We start from the raw sequence: 10,189 nt of genomic DNA on the forward strand, positions 1-10,189 counted from the left end.
CAGATAAAGAATTTTATGTGGGTGCTTTACGTCTTCCTGTAGCCTCTTCAGGTGTGCACGTTTTCTTCTTCAGCAGCAGCAGCGGCGGCGGCGGCTTCAGCGAGGGTGCAACGCACCGCCGAAGGGAAACAGTGGCACCAGTGCAGAGAGAGAGAGGGGGGAGATAGAGATATATATAGATAGATACATACGCTCAGGGGGGAGGGAGGGAAGGGCAAGAAACAAAGGAGGCAGACATACATGGGCGGCTGGAATATGGTGTGCAAGAGTAGGAAGGGGGAGAGGGAGCGAGAGGGAGCGAGAGAGAGAGAGAGAGAGCGCAGAGCCCTCGGCAACAGAAACAAAGGAAATTGCGGATTGGGTGCCCCCGCAAAACTCAAAAGACAGTGATGACGATAGAGGGGGGGAATCAGGACGGCAGCACAGTCGCCATAAGGCGTGTGGGTGTAGGTGGCGATGTGCTCGGCTTTGCGCCGTCCAGGAAGCCCCACTTCACGGAGAGGAGAAAGGCACGTACGCACACACACACGCACACACACACACACACGCACACACACACACACACGCACGCACACACACACACACACGCACACACACACACACACACACACACACACACACACACGCACACACGCACACACACACACACACACACACACACACACACACACACACACACACACACAAGTGCAGTGCGCCGGTACACACGAGAAGGAAAAAGAGAGGAAGGTGCGCACGACTCCACGTTAGACCTTCGCTCCGTTAGCTCCAATGAGCAGACGCCGCTGGGCGGGAGGGGAGGCACGTGGGGCCTTCCCGCTCTCCGGCTGCCGCCTCCCCACCCCTCTCCCCTTGTCCTCAGAATTCGCTAGCAAACTGGCGTGTCTGTCTTGTGGACTGTCGGGGTCGGGGTCAGTTTACACAATGGACAGCGGCTAAGCAGCTGAACAAGGCACCAGAGCACAGAGGTGGGCAGGAGGAAGATGGTCAATACAACTGTCGTGGATCCCTGCGAGAGGCCATAGTTCAACTGCGCTCGAAGAGACGCCGCCGTGCTGCCATTGCCGATGCTTTCCGTCGCAGGCATGCGCCATTATGGATTCGTAGTCATCGTGAGCTGCAGGGAGATCGAAGAGGTGCTCTCGCTGCGGCGCATCCGTCTCCCGAGACGCATGGCAGCGCCGCCAACCACCCGTCGAGGCGCTGTCGCATCGGCTTCACTGGTCGCCTTCTCACGTAGCGTCTAGCGATCACTCTCGGAGCCGCCGGTAGAGCTACAGCGGGACATAATGACGGACAAGCAGCGCTCCCACGCATCGTCTTCGGTGTAGTGGCTGCCAGCTCGGTGGGCGCCAGTGACAGGAACAGCGTGCCACTAGACACCGGATACGTGGTCGGCAGTCTCCGTGCCGCCGTCGTCGTCATTGTCGACGCCTCCGCCACTGCTGCCGGCGTGGCTGCTGCCTTCATCGATCCCGGTGCTTCTCTGTATCACTATAGCGGGAGCGCCGAGCAGCCGCCCATCGTCTACCGGCTCATTCACCTCCGCTGAATGTCGCTCGTGTGGGGGGGGGGGGGGGGGGGTGGCAGCACCCGCGGTGGTAAACTGACATGCGCAGTCGCCGTCGCGGCAACAGTATTCCTGTTCGCCCCATCCCACTGGCTGCCGTGTAACGCATTGGGCCTGCGTGTATACGACAGGCGCGCGCCCACCGCGGCCCCGGCTGCAACTGTAGTGGTTGGCCGCGCGCTGCTCTCGTGTGCGCTCGAGTTCCGGGGCGTCATCGCAGAGTTGCCGGTGTTGTTCTTGCTTGGCCACTCTGGAAGCGCCGTCGTCACGGTCGCGTTGCTCACAGTAGAAACGATAGAGAACTCGTTCACGTCATTGTTGAGAGGCTGCGTGTTCATCCTATGAGAAACAAGCGTCTTGTAGTCGCTATTCACCTGAAGCAGTCGCGAGAAGCGCTGCTCCTCAGTCGAGTCTGTTATTACACCATCACCGGCGCACCGCCACCCTGCCGCCACCGCCGCCGTTGGCGAGAGAGGACGCTCACCGGACGGCCGCAGCGAGGAGGTGTGTGTCGTCGGCTTTGCATCGGTGTCTACTCCTTGTACGGCAGCGAGGACCGCCGGCAATGGAGAGAAGGACGGCGCCATTGGTTTATGCGAGGACCTGCGGTCGCTGTGGCGTGGCGTGGTCGCCGGTGAGGAGAGCGGGGAGGCGCTGTTGGGGCCTCCCAAGTGCTGCTTTAGATGGCGCCACTGCGGCCCGCAGCGCAGCTCAGGGGGAATATAGAGAAGCGACCCAAGCGTGCCACTGGGGAACTCAGATGACCTACGCACGCTGGGGCTGCCCACAAGACTGCCGCTCGCGCCGCCAGCGTCACTACCAGAGGCGGCACACGACAGTAAAGCTGTCCCCAGGTCGCACTTGGCACCGAGCAGTTGCGGTGACTGAGATGGGCAAGGACTGAGAGAGGGCGCGTGGTGGGACAGCAGAACGCTCCCTGAGACCCAAGCTGCCCCGGACGGCGACATCCCAACCTCCGCTGTAGAGGAAATATCTGAACCGTCGTGACTCGTCGTCTTCGAGCTGCTCGCGCCAGTGCCAGCAGCGCCGCCGTTCCCGCCGCGCGGCACGGAGTACGCTCCGCCTGGCACTGTTCTTCCCACAATCGAATGTACGCCACATCGGAGTGTCGTTGTTGGGAGTGGGGAAGGAATGAATGCGGTCGCACCGGCGGGGGACAAGGCCCCTGAGGTCCGCACTAGTGGGTCAGGCGGAGCCGGGATCGGCAGAGCACTGGGCCTTTGCTTCTGTTGTTGTTGCGACACGGGGGTGCCGCGCCCAGTTGCGGCGCAGAGGCCGGTGGGCCACGGAACCCCTGTCTCACTCCGTGGTCGTGGCGGTGGCTTCAGCGGCGATCTCGGCTCGCTGTCGTCCAGCATGAGCGCTGGGATGCCGCCGCTAGTAAGGCTCCCATTGAGCTGGTGAAAGAGAAACAGACTCGAAAGATGAAACAGCGCCGGCGCCGCATCACACGAGAGCGGTGGCGGCGAGTAGTTCGCACCAGGTGCCACCATAGCCGCTGGTAGAGGGGTAGCGGAGTTTGCGCTCGTAGCACCATCATCATCCCCGCTATCGACAGCACTGATTGATGAGCCGGTCGTTGTCGCTATGGATGCCCGACTCGCCGCACCCTCGCTAACGCCAATATTTCCGCCACTACTCCTGCTGCTTCGGCGCTCCGGCTCGGTGGAGTCTGTGGAGGATGATGACGATAAGATCGAAAGGGAGAGCTCCATCACGGGAGACGGCGTCGCAGAGACATCGAGCTTTCCACCTCCGAAGTTGCCGGTGTGCTCAGGAGGTGGATGATCCAATTCGGGACTGCCGCTGCCGTTGCTGCCTGTGTGCAAACTCTTCAAACTGGGCAGTGCAGCAGAGCTGTTCAAGAAGGCGCCACATGCTGTGCCCCGCTTCGCAGCTACCATGGCAGGGTCGTGGACGGCGCCATTCTCGAAGCTGCCGTCGTCGCCGCTCACACCTGCCAAGTTCCCAATGTACAGCGAGGCGGTGATGGCGCTAGGGGTCGCCAACACAGATGTAAACGGTGGCTGCCTTGCCGCAGCTGGCCTGAGTAGATTCCGCAGCTGCGGTGCCTGTGGCAGAGCGACGGCAGCGAAGTGGAAGGAGTGGTGCGGCGGTTGGTCGTGATTGCCAACGTTGAGCTGCTGACGGCTGGCAATGCCACTTAAGGGATCGTCGCGGTCAGCCGCTGGCCTGTTGAGCTGAAGCGAACTTCTCAATAGCCGTGATGCCAGCGCAAGTGACCGTGCGCTGCCCGCTGTACTAGTTGCTGTAGATGCGTACTTAGGCACAGGTGAGAGCGAGGATGAGTCCTCGGCAGCAACGTCACTGAAGTTGCCGGAGCGCTGGGCCGTGCGCAGTGACGGCGATGGCGCCGACTCAGTTGTTGTTGTCGTCATCGAGAGGGAGGTGACACTCGAGTCCATGACGCGCAGCTTTGAGGCCCATCGACTGACCTGACTGCTACCCGGTCGGAACATGGAAACCGTCTTCGTGCAAGTAGGGCAGGTGAGCACGTCGGGGACTGGCAGAGCGGACGATATCTTGTCCTTGTCGTCTGCTGCGTCGGGCGGTGATGGAGTGCTGCCGGAGAGGACGCTCACGAAGGAGCGCCTACTCAGCGGTGTAACCTGGAAGATGTTCCCCTCCGCCGCGGCAGCCAGGGTGCTGACGGAGTTCAGCGCTCCCTGGGGTGCCACGGCGACGCTGCTGGGGAATGGTGGGGCATACCGGACTCGCGGAGGCGTAGAGCACGTCACCAAGGCGGTAGCAGCAGAGCTGAAACCAGACGCCGATATCGCCGAGGCACTGGACGACGCCACTGGCGCTGTGGTGAGCGGTGCGGAAAGATCGATCATATTCGCCGCGGACGTGTGAGACAGCAAGGGGCCGGAGGCGAAAGAGCGACGACGGAGCTGCCAATCCGGCGTCGATGTCGACGAGCCAGAGGCAGCTGTGGCGTGAGAGACCCATTTGTGTCGGGGGGTGCGCGGGTCGTCGCTGCCGACGCTCGCGCTGTTGTGGCAGCGCCAAACTGCTCTCTCCACATCCCTGAAGATGCTGGAGGCCGCCTCAGCTGTTTGTCGCCCACCATCATCGTCGCCTAACACAGAATGAAAGAATGGCGTCGCTGAGGCCGCATGGGCAATGGTGCTCCGCGGCGTCGTTGAACCGCTGCCAGAAGTGTCGTATCTCCCAACTCCCGGCAGTGGCGCCGCGAACGCGAGCGAGCGGGCTAGCAACGGCAGCGGTGCAGCCGTCGCATCGTTCGCCACAACGACGCCCACACCGCTCTGGAAGACGTCGTACACCTCCCGGCCTTGTCCAGCATAGAGTGGCTCCACCGCCCTCACCTCTGTCGCTTTCCCTGTGGCAGATGTGTAGAACCTGCCTCCGCCCGTTTGGGGGTGACGAGACGACGTCTGCGATGATGATGACCGTGAAGCATCCACGCTGTTCGTCGCAGTGCCGGGGTCTCCGCTGCTGCACAATTTTTGGTGTCCGCACTGCAGGGCACACGCCTGGCGCATTCTCTCGTCTGGCACGCCGCATACGAAAGTTGATCGCAGTGTCGGTAGGCTTCCACTCGAGCTCTTACGCTGCTGCTGCTGCGTGTTAGAAGCGGCGGCAGCAGCGCCACTGTGGTTGCTGTGGCTGCTGCTGGCCGTTGTTGCGTTCAACGGCGGAAGATGTAATGGATTGCTACAGCTGCTGTTGGCATCGTTATCGTCAGCGCCACGCACCTCACTCGGCGCTGCTGCTATTCCTACTTTGGCAGCTAACGAGGCGGACGATGGCAATGGCAAGAAACCCACACGCGTGGGGGCCCTCGTGGTGTTGGGTGTGTCATCAGCGCGATTGGCAGGTGATGCTCGACTACCTGCGTCACGCAGGAGAGAGCAGCGGCTCCCCTTGAGTAAATTTCGGCGCTTCGCCAAGCTCCGCGCGGTGGCCAAGGCGGCGAGCAGTGGCCCGCCTCTAGATGAATTACGTGAGCTTCCGCGGCTGCGGCTGCTGCCGTGCGATTTGGCGATGCAGCTGACATGCAGAGGAACTACGCTGGGCAGTGCAACGGCCTCGCAGCTCCTGAAGAGTGTCTGACTGCTGGACCCGGCGTAGCTTGGGACTGATGGGGCGATGGGCAGTCGCGACGACGATTGAGCATTGTGGACCTCGTGCTCCACCGACAGCGGTAACGCGACCTCGGCGGTGGAGACCAAAGCCTTGGCGGCTGCGCTTGTGACCCCCTCAATCTTGCAGCTGCAGCTTGCTGTAGATGCCTCCTTGTCGGCGATGACGACCCATTCCCCCTCGGACCACACCACGGCCTCCGCCCGGAGTCCACTGTTGCCGAGCGTGGGCGCCGCACGCTGTCTCTGCCGCTGGCGTTCCGCAGAAATCGGAGGCGCCCCAAGTGGGCACGCGTTATCCCTCACAGCTGCGGACCCATCCAGCGCCACATCAGCACCGGCGTCACTGCCACCGCAGACCGTGCTGCTCACGACCGTCGGTATGGGCACCGGCACCAGCACAGTGGAGGACTGCGAGAGTGACGACGGTGAGTACGAGAGTTGCAGCGGTAAAGCCATCGCCGCCACAACAGCACCCGCATTGGGTTCAGGGGGAACCATGTGAGCCGTTGTTTGCGGGCCACCAAAGCTGCGCTGGTTCACCAGAGAGAAGGACCACGTAGGTGCCCCCTCCCGCGTCCCGCCCCGCGTTAGCAATGGGGAGTTGGTGGAGGTCGAGTTATCGCTACACAGAATCGTCTTGGTAGCTTCGCCGCGGAGCGCGGCACCCATCATGATGTCGGTTGCGCCGCTGTCTGTGCTGATATCCGCCCTCCTGGATGACCTCACCATCGAAGATATGCCACTCTTCACAGTACGGCGCAACCCCGCTACAAGCCGAGCGACAGCCGTCCGAGAGGACATCCTCGACGTGCGGCGAGGCTTGACGGAGTTCTCTCCGCGATACATGACGCCCCGCTGCGATGACGTTGCCGATGCGCTGTTGCTACACAAATAGGCGGAAGTCGGCGTGCTCAACAGAACATCCTTTGCAGAGACGGTCATGAGGGCGAGAGAGGTGAGTTGCGGCCGTCCTGCATCGCTGCCGCTGCAACTCTGTGCCGTGTGCGAGGATGTCTGCCGGCCAACCTGCTGCGGCTGCTCCAAGCAATTGTAATAGTGGCGGCGCAGCGCTCTCTTTTCCTCGGCCGAGAGGTACGCGATGGGCTGGCACGCAGGCGGCTTCATTACGCTAATCACGTCGAGGTACTCCATGCTGTCCGTCGCGACAACGTGCGCTGGTGTCGTTGGGCCAGAGGACGATCGCCCCGTGCCAGAGCTCTGGTCCCTATTGCCGCTGCTGCCGCCGGTACTATTGCCTTGTCCGCTCGACGGTGAGCTCACTGTGTCCCAGATCTGTGCAGGATTTCGTGCTGCTCGCCTGGTTTCCGTGGAGGCAGTGAGGTTATGGTGTGCGGACGACTCGTCTTGACGGTGGTTTGCCACCACCACCTCTGCGACGGCGCCACGGAACACATCCGCAGATGAACCGACTGACTCCGCTGTCGTTGCTGTTACTGCTGCTTCGCTCGTAGAAGCGTGGAGGAGGTGCTTCGGGGTAGTGGATGCGCCGAAGGTAAGCGGCGAGGCCGACATGAAGTGGTGAGCGGGAATGGTGCCACCCGCATCGCCCAACAATCCATCAGCACAGCTGTGAAACTCGTGCGTGTTCGCCGTCGTCGGGCGTGAGCCGTACGATGCGAGGCAGCTGATACCGCTGGTGCTGCCCATGGAGAGCTGCAGCGCAGCTGTCAAGGACGGTGGTGGCACAGACGGAAACACGCGCGCTCGTTGGAGCACGCCCGGTGTCGACACAACATCTCCGTTGACACCGCACGGCCGCTGTCTCAGCCGGGTAGTGATATGGACATCCGATGCCTCTGTTGGTGCGGAAGAAGATAAAGACGTCCTATGCGTCCCCACGGGGCCAGCCCGGCTGCGCGACGTGCCAGCCGACAACACTGACCTCCAGTCGCCCGGCGTGACCCTCAACGGCAATGACGATGACTTGATTGGTAGCGCCAACGCGTCCAGCGGACGCCGGCGTCCGGCAGCAATAAGCAGGGCCCTGTTACCGCCCCCGGACGAAGAAGAAACAGGCGAAGATGAAGCAGTATCCGCCAGTGCCGGCAACTGGACTAGGGCTATATCGCTTACAGCCGGGGCAGATGACGCCGCCGTGTCAGCGAGGTGGCACGGAGATCGCGGAGGCCGCGAGAGCGGCGGCGATGCGCCGGCAGTGGGGGTGTTGACAGCAGCCTCTCTCCCTAGCAAGAGTGGTGACGCCAGAGAAGCAGAAGAGATGGAGAAGGCCGTCTTCGTGGGCAAGTGAGGGCTGCACTGGTACGCTAATGGGGTCTGCAGCGCTGCGGGCACTAGAGCGTGTGGAAGGGCGGTGGCGCTGCGGCTCGGCAGCTGCGTCATGCTCGCCGCGGACGCCGTCGGCCCGGTCATCGGCTCCGAGGAACAAAGGAGCCGGCCTGCCTCAGACTCGAGGGAGGCGCTGTGAAAAGAAGACGCGGAGAGATGTGGGTTGATGCAGCTGTCTGGAGCTGCTGGCGCAGGCGGGACTAAAATGGCGCGGTGCTGTGTCGTGTACTTCGAGGCAGCAAGTTTCGTCTCGACAGCTGCTGCGCTCTTGACACTGATCACCGCACTGACACCATCAGGCGACGAAGCACGAGCCGTCCTAGAAGAAACTGTTGCTGTGCGTGGAGAGAAAGTTGTGGGCGCTGAGGTGCCATCGTGCTGCTGCAGTTCTCGCTCCGTCTCCCCGAGTTGCGGGTTCGACGTCGGTGCGCCGGACTGCGCGTGCAGCCGACCACTTAAGTGCTTCGTACCCATGACGCCACCGAGCTCGGCAGGGAAAGCGGCCGGAAAGGACGACATGATCCTCATTCTGGTATCTTCACTCAGCCGCAAACCGGTACACGCTGTTGCCGCCGCCGATTCCTCATTGTCGCCGTTGTGGTCAGCAGGCGCCTCTGTCGCTCGCGATGGCACAGACCGCCGGCCAGCGAACAGCGTCAGTAGCCCTCGCTGGCCCGCAGCGCTGGATGATGTAATAGGCCCCTTCGGCGTCGTAGACAAAGCCGACTGCAGGGGTGCGGTCTGCGGAAGCAACGCACAGCTAAGGCTCAGTTGGCTTTGCGAATGCGGAATTCTACCTCGAGGAGCTCCCGCATTGCCCCTGGTGTTGCTGTCGCTGCTGTGACCAGAGAGACGCCGTGGGCTTAGTTCGAACAGACTTGATCCGCCAACGAAGATGGCCCCCTCACGCACCCCATCCTCTTCGTCTTCACAATCGCCAACGTCAAGGATGTCCAGTGCCTTGAGCGTCGGAGATGCGTGGCATTGCGTCCTGCCATCGCCGCTGGCGCTCAGCCCAGCTCTGCTGCTGGTGTTCTGCAGACGCGGGTTCACGGTGCCACCCACGCGTCCCTCTAACACCGCCACATCCGATGAGGTGCCGTCGTCGCTGCCGTCGCTGCTAACGTGCCACTGATGATACGATATGTGTGGTTGCAACGCAGCAGCACTGTCCTTCGCGATGATGGACGTCTGCTGCCCGCTGGGGCCGTCTCTAATGGTCCATGCCGTGGGCGCCCCTACGCGCGAGGCTGAAAGCAGCGAGCTGGAACCTTTCCTGCGCGTAAAGGCCAAATGCGCTTTGGACGACGAGCACACGACTGAGAGGGTGCCACGCATCGGCAGCGACGACGCCTCAGCTACAGTGACAACAGGTGCAGCGGGCACGACGGGCGCCTTGGTGTTGTCTTTCGGGTCCTCGCTAGGGGGCCCCGGGCTGCGGCTGCGTGGCACTGTTGAGGACGACGTCAAGAACGAGATGGCCGTGGTGCCGCCGCGTTGTCCAGAAGAAGAGTTCACCGCTACGGCATCTTCATCTGCCACGGTGACGACGTTGGCGCTGCAACGTGCGGGCTCTGTCAGGACGGGGAAGCAGTCGATGTGACTACCGCTGCCGCTGCCCCACTTCATGTGAAGTGCCTTCCCAGCTACCGCGGGGACAGCAGCACCGGTAACTTCAGGACAGGCATGCACGACAACGACACTGACGCCGTTGCGGCTGGCGCTGCTGTTGGTCCTATTTGAACCTGAGGAGCTGTTTTGGCTATCGAGGCTGTTGTTGTTTACACCCATAAGAGGGGCAGCTGGCAGGCGCATTAGTTGAGCCGGACGAGAACCAGCGACGGCAGCGCCGTCACCACGCCCGACGCTGCTCTTCTCATTTCGGGGGCAACTGTCCATGATGACGGGGGTCGCCTTTCATAGCGGCGCTCCGAGAAGCTCGCGGCAGCTTCTGCCCTGAGCACTGCAGGCGAAGAAAACTACAACGAGCGGTGGGGACCCGCTCTAAGAGAACGAGACGAGGGGGAGCGAGACGCTTGCTAAGGGTGCTAAGTTGGCGTCACAACGGTTTGCGCTTCCGCCGAGGAGAAACGAAAGGAGAGCGGGAAGGAATCAATACGGCACGCGCCCAATGAATACCGCACAGGCACCCGACACA

At 62.2% G+C, this 10,189-nt stretch overlaps 1 protein-coding gene across 1 annotated transcript; it reads right to left on the minus strand.

The window, feature by feature from the left end:
- Window positions 1-1,539: 1,539 nt before the first annotated feature.
- Window positions 1,540-9,930, minus strand: LbrM_06_1290 (hypothetical protein, PPG; the record flags this gene model as incomplete). The annotated part of the gene is made up of 1 exon (XM_001562011.2): window positions 1,540-9,930. One exon carries the CDS (start codon window positions 9,928-9,930, stop codon window positions 1,540-1,542), a length of 8,391 nt encoding a protein of 2,796 aa, XP_001562061.2.
- Window positions 9,931-10,189: the final 259 nt, after the last annotated feature.

This window comes from Leishmania braziliensis, contig 87 (genome assembly GCF_000002845.2).
Source record: "Leishmania braziliensis MHOM/BR/75/M2904 WGS CADA00000000 data, contig 87, whole genome shotgun sequence".
NCBI lineage: Eukaryota > Euglenozoa > Kinetoplastea > Trypanosomatida > Trypanosomatidae > Leishmania > Leishmania braziliensis.